Genomic DNA, 26536 nt, shown 5'->3' on the forward strand with positions numbered 1-26536 from the left:
CAATCTGATGAGTCTGAGTGAGTCTTCCACTTTGGGGGAGGAGGAGGGGGAAGCTCGCTCTCCTTTTACTATTCTGCTCTAATTCCTGCTCTAGCTGGCAGCCAATCAGTTGAGTCCCTGCTCTTTCCTGGCACGCCTTGCTTTTCCTGGATTTGCCTAGTGCCCAGCCTCTGATCCATTTTCTGCTTCTGTCTGCTTTAGAGGCAGTCAGCTGAAACGTTTATCATCAATTATTAACTGCCTGGAGGTATGTGAGGCAGGAGAAGGGGGAACAAAGTTAACTAACTTCTTGAATATGATTTTGTGATCTGGCTGCCTCTGAAAGCTGTGAGTATTTCCTATCTTTGGAGCACTAGATCATTGTGGGGAGGGGGAGAAAGGGGTATAAGTAGACAGTTAGCTGAACAGAGTTTGCTACGTAAATGTGGTGTCAGTGCTTTTTGCTGCTCTGAAGTCCAGAGAGGGCAATAAGAGGAATTGCATAGTAGCATGTGTATTAACTTCTGTTCTTTGACTGCCCTGTTGCTCCTAAGATCAAATCCAGTTTCAAGTCTGTTGTTTTCAATAAGCCTTGAATTTTATATGCTTATTTTGAAGACTAGTTTTCTTTCTCACTTTGTTCTGCACATTTGACATATTTGCAGTGTATAGTAATTTTTTTTTATTTTTTTTTTTAATAAAATGCAATCATTTTGTATACCTATATGTTTGTTTTGTTTTTCAGATCTAACAACACTGGGACAGCCAGCCAGCATTAACGTATTAATTAATATGCAATAAGCCCCACAGGGACAGTAAATAGTGTTGGCACAGCATTCTGGAAGCTTTGGAGCCCTGAGGCTGGAGATGTTCTGCAGCAGTCTTGTTGTTTTGCGCTGGTGATCTAGTCGCATTGTCTTGGACATTCTGCAGGCTGGCGGGCAGCTATAGCATGTCCCAGCTGCTGTGCGCCCTCGCCATTTTCTTCATTTGCGGACTGCCTCCACTGGGATGCCACCTCTGCCAGGGTCGGGAGCAGCAACCCAAGATCTCAGACTGGAGGAGGACCATGAAGACCATTCGCAATGGTGTTCACAAGATAGATCTGTACCTCAATGCAGCCTTGGACCTGCTGGGAGGCGAGGACGGACTGTGCCAATACAAGTGCAGTGATGGTAACCCAGGCCAATATGAGACCAAACTATTACATCCTGTTTTGTTTTCCTTTCTTGCATAAAGCAGATAGTGTGAAGTAATGAACTTTAACCTATTTCACTCTCTGTGTTCCAAGATCCTGAATGCCTGTCAGTCTTCAGCTAACTGCCTAAATCTTCTCTGACTGATACCTTACGTTTTTTTCCCTCTTCAGTAGGCTTTCATTATCCTCTTGTATGTTTTTTCTCTTTTGTGCTGAAAATGTATTTTAAAATTTTGATTAAATAGTCACTCTAATATGTGTTCAAAACTATACTGTAATACAGTGACTGTTTCTTTGTTATACCTCTAACACTATTTTAGCATCAGATGGCTCAAGAGCTACACAACAGTTTGGGGTCCTTTATACCAAGGATGTAGCCATAAATAGGCTATGCCCCCCTTACACACTTTTGAGTCAGGCCCACCAAGACAGAGGTACAAGCCAAAGAAAGGACAGGAAGTGGTGTCACATCTGCAGTGCCTGGTGCTCATCAGGAACAGACTAACTATTTGGGCAACTGAGCAGTGCCTGAGGGTCCAGTGCCCCCTCTCCCCATGCGTCTAGCATTTCTCTCGTCTTTCTTTCCCTTCGTCTCCAGGTTTGGCATCTACTTTCTCTCAACCCTCCTGTCCTGCTGATGAACCAGCATCTTCCTGCCCCCTTCTCTCTCTAACACCCACCCCACATGTACCGTAAGACATGCCTTCCCATTCAGTCTAGAGGTCACTGACAGTGGGAGTGATTCACATATACTGCCTGCAGCTGGCAGTGTAGTTTTCCCCTTACTGCTTTCCCCTCCCTCTGTTACCACTTCAGTGAGATGTGGGTTTAACTGCTTTGCCTTTTTTTTGTTAATAATGGTGATATATCAAATAAAATAACTAACTGTAGAGAGAAGGATCTGCAGCTGGCTACAGGCAGTGTATATAAATCATTTTCACTGCTGGTAACCTCTACAGGGAAAGACATGTTTTCAGTTAGACTGGGAGATGATACTGGTCCTGGGGATGGAGGAGAGGAAAAGAAGAGAAAGGAAATGTTGGACCCAGTAAGGGGAGGGAAGGAATGGAGGGAGGGAACACAGGGGGAGGGATGTGGGACCCAGGAGAAAGGGAGGGATAGGAGATAGAGAGATTTGCGACCCAGGATAGAGGGTAGGGAAGAGAGAAAGAGATTGAAACTGGGGACAGAAGGAAGGGGGAGAGAGATGTTGGACCTGAGGGCAGAAGGGAGGAAGACAGAAATGCTAGACAGTAGGACAGAGGGATAGAAAAGAGAGTGTGAGATGTTGGACCTGAGAAGGAGACGAGAGAAGGTAAAGAGGGTAAGATGTTGGACCCAAGTTAGAGGGTAGGGAAGAAGATGCTAGAAAATGGGAGCAGGGAAAGAAGTTTGACCACAGGAGAGGGGAGAGAGACAAATGCTGCACCATTTTGGTTGGGGGACAGCAGCAGAGAGGGAGAAGATGCGAGGGGGCAGGAGCAAAAAGAGATGAGACAGAGATGTTGGGGGGTGGGAGAGAAGAGACAGTGAGTTGTCAGACTACAAGAGTGAGGGAGCGAGAGTGATGGAAGAGATGGAGAGGAGATGCTGAGAATAATCAAATCATATGGGAGAGGTTATGGGGTGTTGTTAAGGAGATAAGTTACAAAGAAAATACTGAATATAGAAGGTTTTAGGAAATAGGAGGCTGGGCAAGGGGTGAGATGGAAAATAGGAGAGCTGGAGGGGGTAAGCGAAGGAGGGCAGTTGATAGGTGAAAAGTAAAATGAAGATGGAGGACTGGAAGATGAGGGAGAGTAGAATTTGAGTGGATGGAGAGACAGAAAAGAAAGGAAGGAAGGAAAAAGCTAAAAGGAAAAGATCAATAGGTCAGAAACAGGTGTGAGGGAATGGAAAAAGACAAGGGAGAGGAGAAATATTAAATGGACGGAACAGAACAGACATATTAGAACCACCATATTAGAAAAGTACAGAAAATATTTTATGCTGAATTTATTAACTGGAATAAGTTTGTTTTGGGAAATATGCATCACAGATGTCTTTATTATTGTGATCAATACAAAAAAACATTTGTTTTGGGAAATATGCATCACAGATGTCTTTATTATTGTGTTTAATACAAAAAAATGTATTTCTGTTTTTATTTCTCCAGTGTTGCAGTACATTCTGAGTTTAAATTCTTGGGTTCCAGTTCAGATTTTGTCTTCATATTTCTGTTTCTAGTTTGTCATCCCTTGTTCTGAATTTGGTGAGGATGTATCTGTGTTTTGCATGTGACAGAGCTGTAGTATTCTGCATGCCTGTAGTTTCTGTTTAGAGAACATAAGCATAGCCTTACTGGGTTAGACCAATGGTCCATGTAACCCAGTGTCTCGTCCTCATGGTGGCCAATCCAGGTCACAAGTAACTGGCAAAACCCCAAATAGTAGCAACATTCCATGCTACCAATTCAGGGCAAGCAGTGGCTTTCCCCACGTCTGTCTCAATAGCAGACTATGGACTTTTCCTCCAGGAATTTGTCCAAACCTTTTTTTAAAACCAGCTATGTTAACCCTTTTACCACATCCTCTGACAACGCGTTCTAGACCGTAACTTCTCTGAGTGAAAAAAATATTTCCTCCTATTAGTTTTTAAAAATATCTCCCTGTAACTTTGAGTATCCCCTAGTCTTTGTATTTTTTGATGGAGTAAGAAATTGATTCTTGTTTACCTGTTCTATACCACTCAGGATTTTGTAGACTTAAATCATCATATCTCCCCTCAGCCATCTTTTTCCATACTAAAGAACCATAATCTCTTTAGTCTTTTCTCATACAAGAAGAGTTCCATCCCCTGTATCATCTTGATTGCTCTTCTTTGAACCTTTCTCGTTCTGCTATATCTTTTTTTTTAAGATAAGGCAACCAAAACTGAACGTAATATTCAAGGTGAAGTTGCACTATGGAGAGATACAGAGGCATTGTAACATTCTTAGTCTTGTTTATCATCCTTTTTCTAATAAGTCTTAGTATCTTGTTTGCTTTTTTGGATGCTGCCACACATTGGATGGACGGTTTCAGTGTATTGTCTAAAGCAGGGGTGCCCAATGCGTCGATCGCGATCGACCAGTAGCTCAGGAAGGCAACGCGAGTCGATCGCGGAGCCCATCCCGGGCTCTGTGATAGACTCGTGTTGCCGTCCTGATCTACGGGCCGATCAGCCTTCCTCTCCAGTGTTCTCCCTAGGGCCTTTTAGCTGGGCGGTCTGCCCAGCTGTCATCTGCCACTGCTGAACATTTTTAAAAAACCCAAAAAACCGGCTTGGAGATTTCAGCCCGTAGCGAACTTATGCTCCGGGCTCTAACGTGTGCGTGCCAGCTTCTCTTCTCTTCCCTCCGAAACCGGAAGTTATGTCCGGAGGGGGAGGGGAGAAGGGAAGCCGGCACGCACATGTTGAGAGCCCTGAAGCAAGCGTTCGCTACGGGCTAATGCGGGAGACAGGTTAGTGAAGCATTTGTTCTTCTTCCTGCCTGGTTCTGCCTACTTTCTGTTTCCGCGAAGGCAGGACCCGGCAGCATTTCCCCCAATAGGTTGATCACGATCTTGGGCTGATCAGCCTTCCTCTTCCCGATGGCAGAATTGACGTCGGGGAGAGGAATGCTGGTTGGCTGAAGCAGGGAGAGCTTGGGGCCTGATATTGGTGGCGTTTGGGTCCTGGTCCCCAATGGCAGTGGCAGTGGCTTGGGGGAGGGCAGGGAGAAAGAAAGAAAAAAGGGCAGGCAGGGAGACAGAAGGAAAGAAGAGAAACAGAAAAAAATGAAAGGGAGACAGAGAGAAAGAAAGGGAAGAGGAAGGAAAAGTTGGGGGAAGGAATGAGGTCTGGAAGAGAGGAAGCATACAGGCTAAAATAAGGGAAGAAAAATTGTATGCACAGTCAGAAGAAGAAAGTGCAACCAGAGACTCATGAAATCACCAGACAAGGTAGGGAAAATGATTTTATTTTAAATTTAGTGATCAAAATGTGTCTGAATTTATATCTGCTGTCTATATTTTACACTAAGGTCCCCTTTTACTAAACCGCAATAGAGGTTTTTAGCGCAGGGAGCCTATGAGTGTCGAGAGCAGCGCTGGGCATTCAGCGCAGCTCCCTGCGCTAAAAACTGCTATCGTGGTTTAGTAAAAAGGGAGGGGGTATATTTGTCTATTTTTGTATGGTTGTTACTGAGGTGATAATGCATAGAGTCATCTGCTTTGACCTCTTTGAAAAACCCTGGAATAGGAATGATAATTAACATTTTCTGTGCGTACAGTGTGCTTTGTGTTTTTTTTTTAATTTTATTGTTGGTAGATCATTTTGACTTGGTCATTTAAAAAGTAGCTCGCAAGCCCAAAAAGTGTGGGCACCCCTGGTCTACAGTGACACCCAGATCTATTTCTTGGACGCTGACCCCTATGGTGGAACCTAGCATCTGGTAACTAAGATTTGGGTTATTCTTCCTAATGTGCATCACTTTACATTTGTCCACATTAAATTTTATCTGCCATTTGGATGCCCAGTCTTCCAGTTTCCTAAGGTCTGCCTGCCTATTCTGTTTTGTCTGTAGTAGGTGTATTGGTGTGTTAGGGCCTAGTGTAGTATTTGTAGTGCATTCATAGTGTGAAGAATAGAACTTTGATCTATTTTACTCTTTCTGTGTTCCGAGATCCTGAATTTCCTTCATTTTTCAGCTGACTGCCTAAATCTTCTCTGACTGATACCTTACTTTTTTTCCCTCTCCAGTAGGCTATTTAAATCTTAGGGTTACTGCTAAGATGTGTTTAAGTTGTACAATTTATGTTGTCTTGTAAGGACTCCTGAGGAAGGCATTACCCGCCGAAACACGGGCCGTGTCAGGTCCCGTTATAAATTTCACCACTGTGATCTGCTATTCTATTTTTGGGGATTTTTTCATAGATAGATATCTTTTAATAATTTATTTTATGGTTTGATCCATAATCCTGTGTCATCCAAATACCAAATGGTCTCCTATTTTGTTTTGGACTATTTTTTGTGGGAGTTTTACCCCTCTGCTCTCGTTTTGTTCTGATCTGCACCTGCTATAGGGAAATTGATTTTTTTGTAGAGGCCGCATGTTTACATTTAACCCATAAGAACTGCTATGGTACTTTGTGTGTCTAAGTGCTTTGAAAATGAGACCCTTACTCTGTCAGATCAAAGGTCTGCGAGGGTCACATGCAGTGTGTGATGTATTCAAGCATCATCTGAAAAAAATTTAAGTCCTAGAGCTTCATTAGTATTTAGAAAGCAAAACAATATGCAGATCTTTCTAAATTTGTACGCGTATGCTAGATATATTGCTGGTACAATTTAATCAATTTGTGTATTTCTATGTTAGGATTTTTTCTAGTAGCAAAAACAGAAAGCAGACCAGAATTTTCAATTGTTTTGCACAGAATTCTGCCAGGAGTAAATAGTATAACAGATGCAGAACCAGTAGCCTCTGTTGGATGGGAGGGTGTTGGGGGAGCATGATTCTGATATTGCCTGGGAGCTTATATCACTAAGGGGTCCTTTTATTAAGGCGCACTAACCAATTTAGCGCTAAAGATTAGCACGCGCTAAATGCTAAGGCATCCATTATATTCTATGGGCACCTTAGCATTAAGCACGCGCTAATCTTTGGCGCATGCTTAATCGATTAGCGCACCTTAATGAAAGGACCCCTAAATCTGCTCTTGGTGCCCACCCATGTTAACCTGGGCCCCCACCAAAAATATCAACCCTATTTATGCCACTGCTATGTACTAAGCATTTCCTCCCCCCCCCCCCAGCATGTGGGGACATAAGTATCTAAACATTTATATTATATGTATACCCCTTTATGTCTTATTATATATGTAAACTTGTAACCCGTTCTAAGCTCTTCTGAGAGGACGGGATATAAATCCAAATAAATAAGTGATCCAAACCCTGGATATAATTATGTCAGACCCGTATTGACATTTTGATTGGGACTGAGAACGTATAGAATATGGAGCTATCAAACATACTGGGGACATGATCACATTATTATTCTTGCCAAAAAATATTAGAGAGAAAAATCCCATGTTCTTGGTGCTTTTTATTGTAGTTATCAATGCCAAAGTATTACAGAAGAATTTTTTTTTAGTATAATAGCTTTAAATTGTCAAAATTTATGTATCTTTTTTTTCCCCTTTTACAGGGTTTAAACCTTTCCCACGTTATGGCTATAAACATTCCCCACCAAATGGATGTGGATCTCCAGTGTTCGGTGTTCATGTAAATACTTATTTTTTAATTAACATTTTATATTAATTCTCCTTAAAAACTCAGAAGACATTTGAGAGGGAATTTATCAATGTGTGCTATTATGGGTTATTTTACCATCAGTTTACCATTTAATATGGGTTATTTTATCACCAGTTGTGCTATTTTAGCATAACGTCTCATTGCATAAAAGGGGCATTTGTGCTAAAATAATGCATCATGAGGTAAAATAACCCATCAACCCCCACCCCCTTTAGTGTATCAGGCTTAGTAGCCTGTTACAGAGAAAAGATTTATAAACCAGTATGTGAACATTTTTTAAGAAATTGCCATACTAGCTGCTATAGTTGCCGTTGTAGCCCACTCCAGACTTCTTGATCAGACTTTGCCATTTATGGGATCCAGACTATAGAAGTATACTGGCCTTGGACTTACTTGCCAACATCTGGAGCTACCATCAAGGCCTGATCCAGCTATGAGGTCATCTCTTTTTTGTTTTAATTTAATAATACAGTGATGCCTTGGAATCCGAACTTAATCCGTTCCAGAACCCCGTTCGAGTTCCAAGACAATTTTTCCCATTGAAAATAATAGAAACTGGATGAATCCTTTCCTGGGTCCCACAAACTCAGATTTTTACAGTAAATACACTGGATTTTAAGGTAAAATATTAACAAATATTCCAAAGCAGTATTCAGATTATGGGGCACAAACACACACACATACAATGTGCAGGGTGTTTGAATTCCAAAGAGAATTTGGATTCTGGGGCAAAATTTACTTGAATTTTTAGTTCGGATTCCAAGTTGTTCGAGTACTGGGGCGTTTGGATTCCAAGGTATCACTGTATAATAAATGGAGATCCAAAATTTGCTTCTTCAAACTTAATCCAAGTCGGTGTAGGTTCTTGCAAATCCGACAATGCCCATTTAGAACTTTGTCTAAGAATAAATGCAAGATCATCCCCCGGACTATGTCAGCATCTTTCACCCCTGCCCAATATTTCTCCTCTTGCATCCCTTTCAGTCTGTCCCACTGTTCCCTTTCCACCACATTTCTCCCTCACATCTTTCTCTTCCCTATCATCTGTACCTCACTCTCTCCCTATGACCAAAATTTCTCCTTTCTTCCATTCCCCGTGGTAACAACCATCTCTCTTTCCCTCTCACTGACACACCCAATTCTCCCTGACGTCGGAGGGAAGGCTTTGCATCAGTCACTTGCAGATTAGCCACTGTTGGAAACAGGATATTGGGCTACATGGACCTTCAATCTGCCCCAGTATGGCTATTCTTGTGTTCTTTTTTTTAAGAACTATGCAGTATTAAATATTGCACAGATGCATATGGATGGACAGCACTGTTGCAATAACCTCATTAGGCATTCATAAATATTATCACACGAAAGTCTTCCAGTCATGAAACCATTTTTATCTGAATGGATCAATGTTGGTAAAACTTTCTGCAGCCTATTTGCCAATACTTTAGCATAAATCTTAGCATCCACATTAATTAAAGATATGGGCCTGTAATTTTGAACTTGAAAATTATTTTTTCCAGGTTTTGGTATTACAATAATATTAACTTCCGTAAATGTTCCGGTGACAATTCCAGATTTGAGTAAATATGAAAAGTAATTACTAAATTAGGGATATTCATATCTCGAAACGCCAAGTAAAATACTAATGTTATTCCATCTGGTCCTGGGGACTTATCTTTAGCCATACATTTCATCGCTTCCTCATCTTCTTTTCCATCTATATCTTTAGATCATAATTCACAAGTGTTGAGTGTTAACTCAGGATGCTTCAAATGTTTAATATAGGATGTAGAAGATATATTTTCTTTTATCTCTGAAGAATATGATGACTGGTAGAAATCCTAAAAGCACTGTAATATTTCAGAATCTGATTTAACAACTTCACCTTGATTGTTCTGTATAGTGAAACTGCCAAGGTAGCACTTGTGAAGCTTAACTGTAAGAGGCTTTTGCATGTTGGTAGTCTATAACTTATGTATGCACATGATCTGTTAGAGATTGAAGGAGTGTATGTATATTCACTGCCACTACATATACAGATAGTGACTCCAAATATATGTATTAAATTAAGCAACCGTACTGTATACTATTGCTTAAAGTAACGTAGTGACCATGCTGGCTGGATATTACCCCAGTAAAGTGCTTTCTGTTTTATTTGTCATTCCTTCTTTCAGCCAATCTGCTCTTCCCCTCCCAATTCTGGGACAAAGGGGTAGATTTCCCCATCTCACCGCTACTGGTGACCTTGGCAGACAGGATCACACCAGAAAAAAAGCGCACATTAGGCATTTGATGCTCTTTGTCTGTCACCTCTAAAGTGACTATATGGTTCTATAGAAGAACCACATCTGAGCAAGAAAGCGGAGCAAAGTTTCCACTAATGTGGAGTGGTGCTGTAGAAAACACCATCACACTGAATCTGAAAAGTGTGGTCGAGCGTAGAATTCCAGTCTTGGGCGCCATTGCACTCTCTTCCCTTCCTTACTGGCCTGGTACGTTCTGAAATGCTAACCTTTCCTCTTTTTTTTTTTTTTTTTTTCTCCTACCTGGTCCTCTCCAGTTTGACATTGGCATCCCCTCCATGACAAAGTGCTGTAATCAGCACGATCGGTGTTATGAAATGTGCGGTAATAAGAAGAATGAGTGTGATGAAGAATTCCAGAGCTGCCTCTCAAAAATCTGCAGGGATGTGCAGAAAACATTAGGGATATCGGAGAGCGTACAAGGTAAGGAGACTACAGACTTCCTGCACACCTATGTTCACTTGCTGTTCACATGCCTAGCCTTGGAAGATGATTTTTACTGCGTTGCTACAATCGAAGGTGGTGTAATAAGGGGAGGGCGTTGGCGCCGTCTTGGTGGGGGCGCCGGTTCCTCTCCCCTCCCCTCGATCCTTCCCATGCCTCCCCCGCCATGCGGGCCTTCACTCTCCCCAGTACCTCTAGCTCTTCGTCAGTGCGAGAAGCATCTCCAACCTGGTGCTCACGCCTCCTTTTGAAGTTACTTCTGGGTCCCACAACCAGGAAGTGATGTCAGAGGGAGTGCTGAGGTCGGCATGGGCAGCAAGTTGGAGATGCTGCTCGTGCCGGGGAAGTTAGAGGTAGTGGTAAGAGAAATGGGGAGGAGGGAATGAGCAGGGAGGGGGGGTTACCAGTTCCTTTTAGTATATTCTCAGGTCTTCATGCTTTGCTTATTTCTTTTCTACATTTTTCTTTCTTTCCATTCCCTACTTTTTCCTTTCTTTTTATATACATTATGGGTTCCTTTTACTAAGGTGCGCTAACGTTGTTAGCGCACGCAGCAGATTAGCGCGCACTAACCCCGTGCTACGTGGCTAGAACTAACGCCAGCTAAATGCTGGCGTTAACGTCTAGAGCGCGCGGCATTGTAGCGTGCGCAATTGTGCACGTTAATGCCCTAACGCAGCTTAGTAAAAGGAGCCCTATGTTATGGCAGAGGCATTGTGGTATATTTTTTGTTAATAATCTGTAATGTATATTCTTGGAATGATGCCATACGAATTCCCATGTTTTTGTTACTGAAATTCAATAACTTAAAAAAAAAAAGAATATATGATAAGCGTTTTATCAAATTTTAATAAACTTGAACTTAAACTTGAACTCTCCCTTAAGAAGTTTAAAGCCCTGCTAGAGATCTACTAATTCTCAAAGGTATTTCCTTATCTAAATACTTAGGTTTCCTATCACCATATTATCATTTAGCCCAGCCTCCAGTAACTGTATGCTGTCTTTGCTCAGTGCATTCATGCCTTGTCCATTGTTCACATCCTTCTCTCCTGATATTTTTAGTAATAACCCTTCCTCTCCCTGCTTGCAATCTAGGCCTACTCTTGTGCTCTTTCTTTTCTCTTCTCTTCCCATAAATATAGTCCTTTTATTATTTATATTGTAAACCCCCTAGGTACTTTGCTATATGTAGTATATTAAAACTGGAATGTGGAATGCAAAAATTCTAAATTCTGCCTGTAAATAAAAACTTATCCCCAGGATTGCCTCTACAAAATGTGGGTAAATTTCCTCAAATATAGGCACTAGGAACACAGGTCTGGATTCTCTAAACAGTGCCGTTGTCAGCAGCCGCCTTAAAAGCGGCTGCCGATCATGTGTCAATCCCACAGCGGCGCCATTTAGAGAATCGCGCCTCCGGCAAAGGTAGGCACCAGAAATGTAGGCCAGGGTTTTCGAGGCCAGGGTCTACTTGTGACGTGAATAGCGCCTATGGAGACGCTTTATGGTGCCTAACTCTACATCCAGTATTAGCCGCACCTACAGTGGAGTTAGGTGTCGTAAAGCACCTACATAGGCGCAATTTCGGCACTGCTTTTGTAGGCACCTGGAAATATCTTTTAAAAGCACTTTTAAACTGCATTTTTCTCTTAACTTAGGCACCATTTATAGAATATGGGGACACACAGAATATGGGGTTTTCTCTATAGAGGATGGAAGGTTTTTTAAAAGTCTGTTTCTGCATCTAAAGTGCCCAACTACCCAGTGGCATGGGGAGGGTGGACTGCCCCAGGCACCAGTGCCTCTCCTCCTTTCCGCATACCTCTTTAAATGGTTACCAGCATTTTCCACCTGCTGCTTGTGCCAGCCTCGGCTCCCTTCTGACATTACTTCCTGGTCACAGAACTAGGACGGTGATATCAGAAGGGTGCTGAGACCGACGCGAGCAGCAGGTGGAAGATGCTGCTTGTACCGGTGAACATTTCAAGAGGGGGACAGGGGGACGCCCAAGCAGTGGGAAAGAGTGGGGAGATGCCCAAGTGGCAGGGAAGAGTGGAGGGGGGCGCACACAGCGCAGGGGGCGCCATCCTCTCTCGCTACGCCACTGCTTCTACCCACAGAAATATCTTTTAAAATTGTGCTTACTATGATTGAATTAAGTGTGTTTCTGTTCTGTGATCCTTATGCAATGACTCACAGTGATGCACTGTATTTTGATTCTGCTTCTTGCCCTGTTTTTTGGTATTGCAGGGTAATTAGGTGTACAGAAAGCAAAGAAGATCCAAATAGTAGCTTTTTCCTTAGAAGTTACTGTCTTCAAAAGGTATAAAGGGAAAAGGTTTAGCATACTAAACCACATAAAATATATCTAGGACCCAAAATATGGGAGCTATGTACCAAACACAGTCTGTGTTTCGACGATGATGTCTTCCTCAGGGGTCCCTAAATCGTCACTCTGCACGGATGAGAAATCCTCAAGAGCAGAGTGACGATTTAGTTTGTTTTTAAGTTTTGTCACCAACCCTCCGTAGTGTAGGGCTGCCAGGTGACAAACACAGGGATTCTGGCGTGTCCCCTACAACCAGGGGTACCTTCAGGACTTTTTCAGGTGGCCCTAGGCAATTGCCTGGGCCTAAGAGATGCAAGGTAAGTAACAAGGTTTCACCATATTACCAGCCAACACAAGTTCTTTAGGAAAGAATAAGTTGTTTATTCTGACCCACAGGTCAAAAGTATGCAACAGAAAACAAACATCACTTTTGCAGGTCATTCAACAAAAATAGTAGATTGGCAAAAATCAAACTTACAATACATTCTCAAGCAGACAAAAACTCTTTAGGCAAAATTGTCACAGCACACTGCTAGCAGTTCAGCTTTTCTCTCAGCTCCTACGTGCAGGCAAAAATCACCCAGCTGAGATGGTTAACTTAATTAGCTCCCTGAAACGGGAGTCACAGCAACATTCCTACAGTTCAAACTGCACTTTAAACATTTCAGCTTGCCTCTGGTTCACAAACTTGTCTTTGAATGTATACCTTGATTCAGGCTTCAGGCAAGTATTATTCTCAAACTTCACTTGCTTATACAGCTCAACATATATCCCCTTCTTCAGGTTTAACTTGTGCAGCAGAGAAAAAAAAACGATATGCAAAAGGAAAACACAAACCACAAACAGTTTCCCCGTTGCTTCATTCTTTCATTCAAAATTCCATACCTTCTGTCTGGCCTTCTACCCTAGCACCAGCTATTTCTATCTCCATGCCTTCTACCTGGTCTGGACCCTGATAGTTTGAAGGGGTTAAGACTTCCTCCAAATCCTGCATGGGATAATCCACCACGTTTTCCTCTGCTGCCCTGTTCCACAGCCCCTCTCCTGGCTTGGGCTGTGGGAGTGACTCGCCCTCATCACTCGCTCCTTCTCCCCCTGTTTGTCTCAGCCTGCTTTTAAACAGATCAGAGCCAATCCCCTTCAGCCAGTAGCGGGGGATGGGTTTTGGCTCTACAGCAGCTTTTCTCTGTCTAGGTTTTTCTATTGCAGTTACCTTCCTCGTGGCTTCCTTAGCTGTTCTAAAGCCCAGAGGCTGCTGTTGCCAATCTGTTTGCCTCTGTTCCAGCTCACTATCTCTTTGATTAAGGGGGCAAGGGAGGTCAGCCTCAAGTTGAGCGCCAGAATCAATCTGGTCAGCTCTTCTGCACTTGATCCTATCATGGACTGGCCCAGTGCTGGTGCTGGGTTTGTCACAGTTTCAAGTTTATTAATTTTTAATATACCGACTATCTACGGGAATCTAGCCAGTTTACAATAAAATATTAAAAGAAAGATAAAGAGGAAGGAAGAGAAAGATAAAGAGGAAAGATAAAGAGGAATTGAAGACATTGACAAGACGAACTGGAAAGTGATGATAAAGAAAAGGAGGGGGGTAAAGTTACATTATTAGAGGTAAAAACTAAAAAAAAAAGGTTGAAAGGAAATGGAAGGGAAAGGGATAAAACATTGGGGATGGGATCGCTTCTTAAAAGCAGTTGGCTGATTGAAGATGAGAAGGATCAAAAGCAGTAGAATGCATCTTGAAATAAGAATGTTTTTAAATTTGTCTTGAATTTATCGATTAATTTTTTGTGACGAAGTTGAGATGGCAGAGCATTCCATATGGTTGGGGCTACTACTGAGAAATTAGATTTTCTGGTATAGAAAAATTCCGTTATAGAAGGAATAGAAAGTAAATTCTGATCAGCTGATCTAAGAGACCGTGAAGGGCGAAAGGGGGTGAGAAGCTTATCAAGAAAAGAAGGTTGATGGGAGTGTTTGATTTTGAAGACTAACATAACAGTTTTGTAGGTAATGCGATGTGTAATGGGTAACCAGTGAGCTTCTTTTAGGAGAGGGGTGACATGATCATATTTCTCTAACTTGTAGATAAGTTTTTATTGCTGTATTTTGAATAAGCTGTAAATGTCGTAATTCTTTTTGATGAATTCCGTTATAGAGGGAATTACAATAGTCAAGATGAGAAATAACTAGAGTGTGAACTAGGGTTGTGATTGCTTCAGTGACAAGAATGGACGTTAGGGAATGTATAAGCCTAAGCTTATAAAAGCAGGTTTTTACCACTGCACAGATTTGATCATGTTATTAATCCACGAGCTTTTATATCTGGATTTTTAGGAACCCCTGAGGAAGACATCATCGTCGAAACACGGACCGTGTTGGGTCCATAACTCCCATATTTTGGGTCCTAGATATATTTTATGTAGATTATTAAATTGTATTTTTAATAAAGCCTGCATCTTGAACATCAGCATCTCCACAGCGTATTTTTGTTTCTACTGGACCTGTATTTTCTGTGGAGTTGTAAGGGTCAATTTTTTGCTTTTAGCATACTAAACCCACAGGGCGGCAGAATCTGATTCAAGTAAACTGACAGAAAAGCCTGCATTTTTTTCTCATCCTACCCCCCACTCTCTAGGGTCTGTATAAAATCAGTATAAAATGTAACAGTTTGTAGCCTGTGCTGGCTGAGGCTTCTTCTTTCAGCCCAGGGAATTCACAGGACAGCGCTTTAGAGTCTGGAAGAGAACTTGATCGCTGTTATAAGTTAAATTTAGAGAATTAAGATAGCAATTGGTAAAATGTGTGATAAAGAATTAACTCCATTATCAAAGGTTAATGTAACATATTTACAACAAAATGAGAAGTGCCTTGTTGGTCAGATTAGTAAACCACGTGCCAAAAATATGTAGTAGGTTTTACATTCTTTTATTAATAAGAACATATGGGGAAAACATGCAGAGCATGGCTCATGGAATTCTTTCCCACCCCTCTCCATGTAAATTTATTTCCACGTTAAGGGGGCAGGGGATTGGTGGGTTTGTTGTGTGTACAGGACCAGATTAGCACTATATCTTTCTGTACAAAAATATTTCCTTAGATTCCACCCGAGCCTACCCCCTTTCACCGTCATCCTATGCCTCCTTGTTCCAGGGGCTGGTCTGCCTCCTGGGTGTTTATGATTTTGTTCCCACAGCTTGATGTAATCTCAGGGCTTATCCTGCATCACTTGAGTCGCAGTAGCAATCCACAACTTTCAAAATACTCTTGGCGCTGCAGTCTTGACACCTGCGGTCATCTGCTGATCCAGATGGCACCCTAAAGACGGATGTACTTTTCAGAAGGATAAGCTACCTTAATGTTTCCTGAATTCAATGCACTTTGTATATCAGCTGGTTATCTATTATTGACCCAAGAGGTATCATGTTCAGTAGTTCATTTATATATACGTTAGAAGGATGGATTAGGTCACCTTGAAAGAAAAGAATGCATTGTGCTTTACAGTGGCCTTGAAAGAACTTCTTCTAGAAGATTGCAATTAATCCGTCCTTACTAAATCCAGTGCAGTTTCTCTATCCATTGTTTCCTGCTTTTCTAATAGAATGAATAACACTGCTTTTAGAAGTGGTCTTTCTGGGTCTCCAAACAGTTCATATAGGTTTCCATAGAGCAGTGTCTCTCAAACTTTTTGTAGCTCTAGCACACTAAACAGAGCAAATGTTTTTCGCAGCACATTATAACTGAAAGTATAAAATAGCAAAAACAACATTAAATTAAATTTGAGAGTTATTTATTTAAAGTTCTTTAAGCTAAGTATCGGTAATTAATATAGATAGATGTAAACTAATGTAGATAGAATAGAATTGCTAATCAATGTGATGGATGAGTTTGTTTTTGAGTGCAAATTAACTCAAAACGTGGCTCGATAGTTGACAAGCAAACACACATTTCATCATCCACCATCTGCAGTCTTTCTCTTTTTTAAAAATTTAATTTCTGTCAGAGTTGAAAATCCAAGTTCACAAAGATAAGAAGATCCAAATGGTAATAAAGTCTTGATTGCTTTGTTGCTCAAGTTAGGATATTAGCTACGAACTGTGATCCAGAATGCTGACAATTCTTGCTCAGCAAATGACATTTTGTGAACTAGGTCATTCTTAAGATCGATGAGATTTTCTTCTTCAGCCATCATCAGACATGTATCTCCATGGTTCACGAATGGATCGATGACCCACTCATACTCTTTTGTTTTAAGCGAAGGAAAGTATTTGGGAAATGATGAAGAAAGATTTTCCAACGTCTTCTGAATTTTGTGAGTTATTGTGCCTTTGTGTAGAGACGCATCAATGCCTGGGAAGGAATCAAGCTGTGAATTGTTAGTCCCCTTAATCCACAGTTGCAACATTGAAAGCCCTGAGTTTTCCACTGATGGTGATAATGTTTTCATTTGTACCCTATTAAATTTATCAAAAAGGTCATTGAGGAAAGCCATTTCAAACCACCAAGTATCTTCATGAAGAAATTTGAAACTAACATTCTCAGCAACAAAGAAAGAAACAATTTCAGTTTGCAGAGACATAACACATGCGAGTACTTTTCCTTTCAATAGCCATCTAACTTCTGTATGATATAACAGGCATTTGTGATCTGAATCCATTGCCTCACAAAAGTTAGCAAAAATTCTGGAACCTAGCAGAAATGACTTGATGTAATTAACAACTTTGAAAACTTAATTCATAGTCTGCACAAGTTGTTCTGGCAAAGCCTTTGAAATCAAAACTTCATGCGATTAAGGTTATTCACGGCATCCTTCCTTCCCTAATCCCACTTTTCTTTAACTCCTCGTGCCCTGACCACCAGGCCCGCCCAAAGATTTAAACTATCCTTCCCCTCCCTACATGGTATTCTCCACACAGGTAAACTGGGAAAATCACTTCTATTCAAAATCACAGGCCTCTGAAACGACCTTACTCGCTGCGGAACCTGAGCTCCCTCCATTTATTCTGCAAGAACTAAAAACCTAGCTCTTATCTAACATATAATTTCTTTTTTCCCTTACTTTTCCACTCTATTTATAAACTTTGTAAACCTTTTCCTATCCTTTCTCATTTTTTAAGTTCTTGTAAACCGTGCCGAGCTCTACTTCCGTGGAGATGATGCAGTATATAAACTTAAAGTTTAGTTTAGTTCATGATGAGCCTCCGCGGATGCGGACCACCGGACTAGATAGACCCACGGTCTGATCCGGTGCGGGCATTTCTTATGTTCTTATGAATCATGCAGTGCACAAACTTCACACATGAATTTCAAAACATGTGCCACAAATCCTTTCTTTCAACCTTGCATTGAAGGTGAGCCATCAGTGCAAACGCTGATACATTCGTTTCATCGCAATCCTATTGATTCAACATTTTGGTTCACCAGCTTGAATATATCATCTTCTGTGGTTGTGTCCTTCAATTCACAACAAAAGAAAAACATATTTTTGATTTGTCCATCAATGATAATGCGCAGTATTGCAAGCAATTGAGCTTTTCCACCAATGTCTGTACTTTCATCAATTTGTAGTGCCCACAACTTGTCGATTTCCTCTTTTGCACTCATGAAATGCTCTTTGAGCTGATCATCAATGTCTTGTGACATATCTTTAATTCTATGAGCAATTGTATTAGATGACAATGGAATATGCCTCACTTGTTCAACAGCTTTATGGCTGCAAAATAACATTTTCAGCATCTGCATGCGGTTTCTTCTTCTTTGCTAAAAGCCTCGCAATCTTGTAACTTGCAATCTGGGCCTTTTTTGTGATTGAACAAAATATTTTCATCTTTTTTTTGTATTGTTTTTGTGTGTTGGATCGAATCTTCTCAAAGTATTCTCTTGGCTTGCCTTTGTGTTCTGGGTGTTTTTTCAAGCTTACTTGGCACCATGATCTCATTTGAAATCAGAGCCCAGGGGCTTTAGGTGCCTCGGCCAATTGGAGCCAAGGGGCCTTAGGTGCCTCGGCCAATTAGAGCCCTAGGCCCCTCCCTGTGCATCCTAGAATGCACCAAGAAGAGAAAGCTAAAGCAGGAGGGAGTGGAATCCCTCCTGCTGAGCTTCTTCTAAAAGGGTAAGGGGAGTTGGTAGCCCTCACCACTAAGCATGAGTAGAAAGTCCAGGGGCAACAAGTTAAACAAGGTCCACAAGCACTTGAAATTCCACCAGTACCTGAGTCCCAGAAGAAAGTTCCGCTTAGGTCAGGTCCATAAATTTCTTGGCAGCTCTTGCCACAGGCCCAGGAAGTGCAGGTAGGCAAAAAGCTGCCCTGAGCAAAGCTCAGCCAGGGTTAAGTGAGCAGCAGCCTGCCCAAACTCTCAGTGTACATTTGTTTCTGGCAGAGGAGATATTTTGTCTGGCAAGCTGTAAGGCAGCACAATAAAATAAAACAGGCAGATGCAAAAGGGAACATCCCCTTTTTAAGGAAGAAAACACCTGGGGCTTAAAAAAATCCCCCCCCTCCTTGGACAAATCTAGGGTGGGCTAATGGGCAGGGACCCCCTCCTACCGAGCCCTCCACCCCAAGTAACTCCTCCAACCTAAACGTCCATCTCAACATGCAATGGGACCATTCAGCCCTGGCCCTTTAAGAGCTGCTACTTCAGTGTGGTCCTTTAAGAGCCGCCCTTTCATCGTGGCACTGTTCAGCCCTGCCCTTTTTATCATGGGACTGTTTGTGTAAATGGACTATTGTTCAGCAGTAGGTTTGGGTGTCTAGGGGGTGGACTCTTCAGTGCCGGGGCGGTACTGTTCAGCTGTGGGTTTGGAGGTGGGATAAGGCATTGTATGCTGAATCGGGGGGCATGGAGAGGATGTGTGGGGTTCGCGGATCGTGGGACTGTTCAGCGGTAGGTTCGGGGTAGTGCTGCCCGATTCAGAGAAAAATAATTCGATTCGATTCACCCTGTTGAATCGATTTTTCGATTCAATTTGATTCACAGTAAAAGTCAATATGTTCTTCGAGTGGGAACAACCTGATGTCTAAGCACTTGAGGAAAAGACCACGTAATAATGTTTATAAGATAAATCCTATAAATGATTATACTGAAGCAGGGTGTCCTCAGCAAGAGAGGTAAGCAAGGGGAGAGAATTCTCCAGCGCTTTACACAATAAGGCACAGGTTAGTCACCCTCTGCCTGCAGTGCACACCATGATAGGACATCTCACTTGTGCTCAAATTAATCAATGTGATAAATTAAACAGCGATATACAATTGGTCAATGACACGAGTGCAGAATCAAACAGGTTGTTCCCATTCAGAGAACCTATTGACTTTTACTGCTTTTCTGTGTGAGTAGATAATTAAGCAAATTTCTGATAACCTACAGAAATGATTCTCAGCTTCCATCCCCAGTCCCCAAGACTCACCAGCCCCCCTGTCGATTTCAGCTTCCATCCCCAGCCCCCAAGACTCACCAGCCCCCCTGTCGATTTCAGCTTCCATCCCCAGCCCCCAAGACTCACCAGCCCCCGTCGATTTCAGCTTCCATCCCCAGCCCCCAAGACTCACCAGCCCCCGTCGATTTCAGCTTCCATCCCTAGCCCCCAAAACTCACCAGCCCCCCTGCCAATTTCAGCTTCCATCCCCAGGCCCCAAGACTCACCAGCCCCCTGCCGATTTCAGCTTCCATCCCCAGCCCCCCTGCCGATTTCAGCTTCCATCCCCAGCCCCCCTGCCGATTTCAGCTTCCATCCCCAGACCCCAAGACTCACCAGCCCCCCTGCTGATTTTAGCTTCCATCCCCAGGCCCCAAGACTCACAAGCCCTCATTCCGATTCTCAGTTTCCATCCCCAGATCCCCTGCCGATTTCAGCTTCCAGCCCCTCTGCCAATTTCGGCTTCCATCCCCAGACCCCAAGACTCACAAGCCTCCATTCCGATTCTCAGTTTCCATCCGCAGCCCCCCTGCCGATTTCAGCTTCCATCCCCAGCTCCCCTGCAGATTCTGAGCTTCCAACCCCAGCCCCCCTGCCGATTTCAGCTTCCAACCCCAGCCCCTAAGACTCACCAGCCCCCATTCCGATTCATTTACTTACTGGACTGGATATTAAATTGCGGGGCAGAGAGGAGAAATGCAGGGAAAGCCAGCCAAAAATAGTATTTGCTTCTTCCGAGGTCTGCTGCACGATGTCTGCTTGCTTGCCAACTGACTCTCCCACTACTTTCGTTTCTTCTGATGTAACTTCCGGTTTCGCAAAACCGGAAGTTACATTAGATGGGTAGAGTCTGGCTGCCGGCGGCGTGAAAATCGTCTTGCAGCTGAATCGGTGAGTCCGGTTTTTTGGAAAAACGAACCGATTCGAATCAGGGGTGTTGGAGCTTAATCGTGGGATTTGTGTGGGGGCGCTGGATTGAGGTGGGTTTGCGGGTGTGGGGGGGGGTGGACTCTTCAGTGCCAGGGTGGGACTGTTCAGCTGTGGGTTTGAAGGTGGGGTAAGGTGTCGTATGCTGAATCGGGGGGGGGGGGCAATGGGGAGGATGTGTGTGTTCACAGATCATAGGACTGTTCAGCGGTAGGTTCAGGGGGTATGGGGTTGTCCGATGCTTGATTGAGGGATTTGTGTGAGGGCGCTGGATTGAGGTAGGTTTGTAGGGGGTGTGGGGGTGGACTCTGCTGTATTACTGATGACATCATCAGTAACGCAGCAGAGTTCATAGGTGGACAAGGCCGAAGCAGCCTGTTAGAGTGCTGCCAACCTGATACTGCTTATGGAGGTAAGTAGGGCTCACGCTGGGGTTCCGATGGGAGGGAGGGAAGGATGGGGATTCGGCTGCGTGGCAGGTTCGGGTGCTCGTGGCGGGGGAGGGGGTGCTCACTCAAGGGGCCTGCTGCACAAGGGATGGGAGAGAGGGAAGGGAAGCTGGGTAAGGGTCCTGCTGCATGAGAGATGGGAGGGAGGGTAGGATAGAAGCTGGGCAAGGGTCCTGCTGCACAAGGGATGGGAGGAAAGATGCTGCACATGTGGAGGAGAGAAACGAAAGAGGAAGAATTGGGGTGAAGGAGAGGAAGGGAGAGATAATCATGTACATACCCTGAAAATAAGACCTAGTGCGTTTTTTGGGCCTAAAATTAAAGACAATGTCTTATTTTCGGGGAAACACGGTAGGTATTTAAACAAATAATGACCAACAAAATGTTATCACAACTTGTGACACACGTATAAGCTGTGCAAGCCTGAAAACCCAATAGTCTATGGAGCTCCTGAGATGGATTTAGGAAGCTCTGGTCTAGAAGTAATGGGGGTTATATGGTTGATTTCTATGTTTCTGTTCTGTTTCTCTATAGCATGTGAATCGGCAGTGGCTCTACTGTTTGATGCAGTCATACATTTGGGATGTAAGCCTTACCTGGAGAGCCAGAGAGCATCATGCATGTGCAGATATGAGGAAAAAATTGACCTTTGAAAGCGGAGACAACAGCAAACTGATAACAAATAAACAATTTCAGCCGTGTGTGAGCCACTAGGACCAGGGCACAAGAGCTGCAACATCCAGAGGGCTCCAGCCTTGGTCACATCTCCATCACTCACAATGTGACAGTGAGAAAATCGTTTAACCTTCACTCAGTTCAAATTGGGTCTGAGGGTCTGTGGCTCAAACTGTCACAGACTCTGCTTTAAAATTAATGGTGGGGGGGGGGTGTTGTTTGTTTTTGAGGAGCCTTTTTACTTTGTAGAAAAAATAATTAGTTGTTACCAGGTGTTTTTAATTTATGTGCTTGAATCATAAACAAACCTAGAAATTAAGAATATTTGTATTTTGTTGGCACTATGTACAGTTTTGATGTATCTATGGACACTTGGAAATTATTTCATTTGAAAGAAAAAGTGTGTAGCTTTTATAATATATTGTTACTCCTATTAAGCTGTGAATAATATGTGAAGTCTCAGGCTGCTCTTAATGGTGCCTCAGAATACTGTAGATTTTTGTCAGTATTTATTTTTGACCCAGCAGCCAAGCAGTAGCTTCAGCCATGAAGCAGAAGAAAGAGACATGTGTTGAATAAGGGGGAGGGGGGGAGGGGAAAGCTTTAGTATGGTTAAATTGTTCATAGAAAAATTCTAGGACAAGGAGTACTGACATGCAGTTAGGAATGAAATACTTCTTATAAGCCTGGAATAACTTATTGCCAGAGAGGGTGGAAACTGCAACTGACAGAATTTAAGCATGTTCTGTGCATAAATTGAGGGCACTAGCAAGAGCCAGGTGAGAGGCTGGACAAAGATCTGGAAGATGGTGGAGTGCTAGGCTAAATACAAGAACTTTGCATATTCGTCAAGCCAGAATCCCACTATGGTAGAGGTGGGTGTATAGAATAGCCATCAAGTGAAGGTGGAAAGGAGAGATAACAGTCATGGAATTCCAGAAAATGTGAGAGAAGCACAGAATATACTGGGTTGCATAGATATGAGCATATATCCCAGAGATAACTGGGCAGACTGGAGGGGGCCAAACTGCTGTATTCTTTAGTTCTAATACTATAGAATATGATAGAGGAGGAAGAAAAACTGAATTGGATGGGAAGCAATATCTTTGTACAGTTAATAGCTGGACTAGAACCTTAACTAGAGCAGTAGCCTACAGGCCTATGCCCACAGCATCAAAATTCTGTGGGAAGCAAAGCGGCAAGGATTGCAAAACTATTTAGGTGATGATATAAGGACAGACTTTGTCCCCTTCCCCACGGTTAGCTGTGGGAAACCAACCCCGTGTCATTCTTTAAGGAGAGAGGGAAGAATCAGAGTATGAATGGGCACAGCCACTAACCCTCAAACCTTGCACTGAAGAATACTGGTGTAGAAGGACTAAGGTTAAGATATACATTAAAGAACGACATAGGATGGTTACCCGTGTCATTCTCTAGGCCACAGCTCCCTTTTGCCTGCCCCAATCGTTCAATTTAGTTTATTAAACAATTGGCTATGCTCTCTTCAGGAACAGCAAACTGTTGTATAAACTTTGGCCTTTTTATTGTACTGCAAATAAGCCATGCACATGCCCCATTACGATTACTCATCCCATTGAGAAAAGCAGAGTTTTGCAACACCAGTAGTCCGTGGGTGGAAGGTCGAGAAGGTTTATGGGGAGGGGGAGGGGGTGTCAGCCCATTCTGCCACCTCTGCAGTTTTTCCTTCATAAGGGCTGCTGCCCGGGTTAATATCTATCCTTAAGAAAGAGAGTTGGAGGCAGCACCAACAGTGACTAGATGTACAAAAATCCTAAATCTGTCACTAGCATGGCCTTTATCTATTTCTTTGATATACTGTATCAAAAATTTATCTAGGAGGTTTACAATCATTAAAAAAGCACAACCCATTTAAACAAAAAATAATAGAAAATAATATCCACATATGACAATTAAAATTTGTGAGGGGGATACAAGACCATAAAAAACTACCATGAGGAAGGAAAGAACAAGAGGTGCTTTGTTACTGTTCTTAGACCCATTGCTAAGTGGTTCTTTTAATTCATGTCTGTTTCATTTTTTCTCATATGCAGGAACCAATTTAGCTGCAACCTATGTGGGGCAATTTTCCAAGGGGCTTCTGTTGATAAGTGTTTACCTGTGAAAAACCTCCCTAGAGAAATTGCCCCATACCATTTGTGATGAAATGTTTAGCTCCTGCTAGGCCTGTGCATGTTTTTCCCTGCAGGGACACGAGGTGGTGCTGGGAGCAGGCCAGTGGAAGATAAACACGGAGATTTCATTTTGAACTTTCTGCACCTGTTTCCTCCTGCTTTGTCTCCACATATTTGTATATTTAAAAAGTGTATGAGGAAAGGTCTGCCCACATCTCAAGACAGCCATCATGTTTTAAAGAGGAAACTTCATAAGTAATTTTCCTTTGAAAATCTGCTTGCAGACCCATTGGTACTAAGTATCTGTAGGACTGCAAGCCAAGTGGCCTTGCTGTATGTGAAATACTACTGTTTTCATGTATTTCATCTTGGGTGTGTCTCCTGTGTATCATTCAGGACATGGAAAATCATCTGACTGCTACAAATAAAAAGATTTGGAGGGGAGGAGTGGCTTAGTGCTTAGAGCTGCTGCCTAGTGCTTAGAGCTGAGCTCAATCTCAGCCTGCTCCCTGTGATTCTGGTCCTAACCCTCCATTGCCCCAGGTACCACAGTTAGGATCAGATTCTCTAAGTTCTACAACATAGTAAAAAAATACTGTGGTGGGAGCGATCTTTGTTTTATGGGCAATTCTCAGCACATTATATATATGCATGCTATGTGTGCAGAAAATTGCCAGTAAAAGGGGGGGGGGGGAGGAACCATGCCTGACATTTGCTCAGAAGAGCAATTGCTAGTACAGCTCTTCCTGCCTAAACTGGCAAGTAGGGATAACAGGGGCTGCTTTTTTTTTTTTTTTTTTTAAATAGCCACAGCTGTTCTGCATGTACAACATACAGACAAGAGCTGCGTCTATAAGAAAAAACCCCTTCCCCCAAAGCTGGCCTCCTTTGACACTGGGGTATTTTTTGTGATCGGCAGAAGGAATGTCAATTCCCTGCTGCCAAAGGGTCAGGGAACTCCCGAATCCCCCACCACACAAGCCTGGTGGTCTAGTAGGCTGTCCCGCCTCCTCCCCCTCCCCCCTGAAGACCGGCAAGAGGGATGCTTCCTCCTGCCAGCAGGCCCATCTCTTCAAAATGGTGGGCCTTCCCCTTCCTGATGGATCCTGGGATGCACGTGGGAGGGGCCAAAGACTAATTGGCTCAGGCTCCTAAGACCCTGCCTATGGGAGGGGCCTTAGGGGCCTAGACCAATCAGTATGCATCCCTCCTGCCAGTTTCAAAAAAAAAAAAAAAAAGGTAGGAAGGGGGAACAGCCCACTAGACCACCAGGCTTGTGTGGTGGGGGCTCGGGGGTCCCTGACCCTGAAGTAGGAGGAAGTGGGCATCCCTCCTGCTCTGCCGATCTTATCATGAAGTTGGGGAGGCAAAGGCGGGAGGGGGTAGCAATGGTGGGAGGGGGGCAGTAGACCACCAGCCTTGTTTTTGGGCACTGCAGCAAGGGAATTGGGACCATTTCTGGTGGCAGGTCTGAACTTTATTTTTCTGTCAGTGCCTAAGCCATCCCAGACCCAGCCATCTCAGACCCTGCCACTAAATATCAGGCCCAATTCCACGTAAATGGAGGGGCGCTCCCTTTAATAATCTTGACCTCATTATACTACATTATGAAACATTAATACTAATGACTTTGTTATACTACATTTACATGGTACAATCGGAGGCTGCCAGAAAGCATGGAAAAGACCATGGTGAGCCATTTAGATAATAGGGTGGTAAAATAGTGCATTTATTGATGGTTTAGTGCCATCGTTAAATGCACGGTAAGTTTTGAGAATCTTTCTCTTAGATTGTTAGCCTGACAGGAGAGATAAGAAAAATACAGAGTATTTGATTACTGTTCCATGTATTGTAAACTGCTCTGGGTGAATGTCTTCATGAAAAGGCGGTTAACAAATCTCAATAAATAAATTAAACATTCTGGATAAAGATGCTGCTTTCTTGGGTAAAGTTTCTAATTCAATTTTTATAGCCTAACGTCTGTTAAATGTTTGATTTATAATTTTGTTTTTTTTAGGAGGGGGTGATAATGTTTACAGTGAGGGCTTTTGTAGGACATTTCTCCTTAGTGTACCACTTATAGAGCAAGACTGCTTATTGGTGAACAAAAGATGCAATTCTTTATGCAGAGCGACAGATTTACCAGATTTAAGTGTTAGAAAAAATCAGGGCTGTAAAGGAAGTTCCTTTGACTTTTGAAACGGGAGAAAGACATTTAAAAAAAATCACAGTATGAGAAAAGTCTTGTGGAAAGTTCTGATTTTGTTCTATTTTTTTGTAGAAATTGAAATGGCTAGTTCCCCTGGTATTTTATAAAAGGCTCTGTTTCAGGAAAAATATGGTCACAGCACCAT

The 26536-nt window shown here is 42.8% G+C and overlaps 1 protein-coding gene across 3 annotated transcripts; it reads left to right on the forward strand.

Annotated features, from left to right (window-relative positions):
- Window positions 1-26107, forward strand: PLA2G12A (phospholipase A2 group XIIA). Of its 3 annotated transcripts, none has more exons than XM_033956115.1 (5): window positions 1-17; window positions 725-1154; window positions 7383-7459; window positions 10047-10212; window positions 21889-26107. In XM_033956115.1, the coding sequence occupies exons 2-5, from the start codon at window positions 932-934 to the stop codon at window positions 22005-22007; spliced, it is 585 nt and encodes a 194-aa protein (XP_033812006.1). In that variant the 5' UTR covers window positions 1-17; window positions 725-931; the 3' UTR covers window positions 22008-26107. The 3 variants fall into 3 exon arrangements, with proteins under 3 accessions (XP_033812006.1, XP_033811996.1, XP_033812004.1); XM_033956105.1 differs by lacking the exon at window positions 1-17 and adding an exon at window positions 46-327; XM_033956113.1 differs by lacking the exon at window positions 1-17 and adding an exon at window positions 46-247.
- The last annotated feature ends 429 nt before the right edge of the window (window positions 26108-26536 follow it).

This window comes from Geotrypetes seraphini, chromosome 1 (assembly GCF_902459505.1).
Source record: "Geotrypetes seraphini chromosome 1, aGeoSer1.1, whole genome shotgun sequence".
NCBI classification, from domain to species: domain Eukaryota; kingdom Metazoa; phylum Chordata; class Amphibia; order Gymnophiona; family Dermophiidae; genus Geotrypetes; species Geotrypetes seraphini.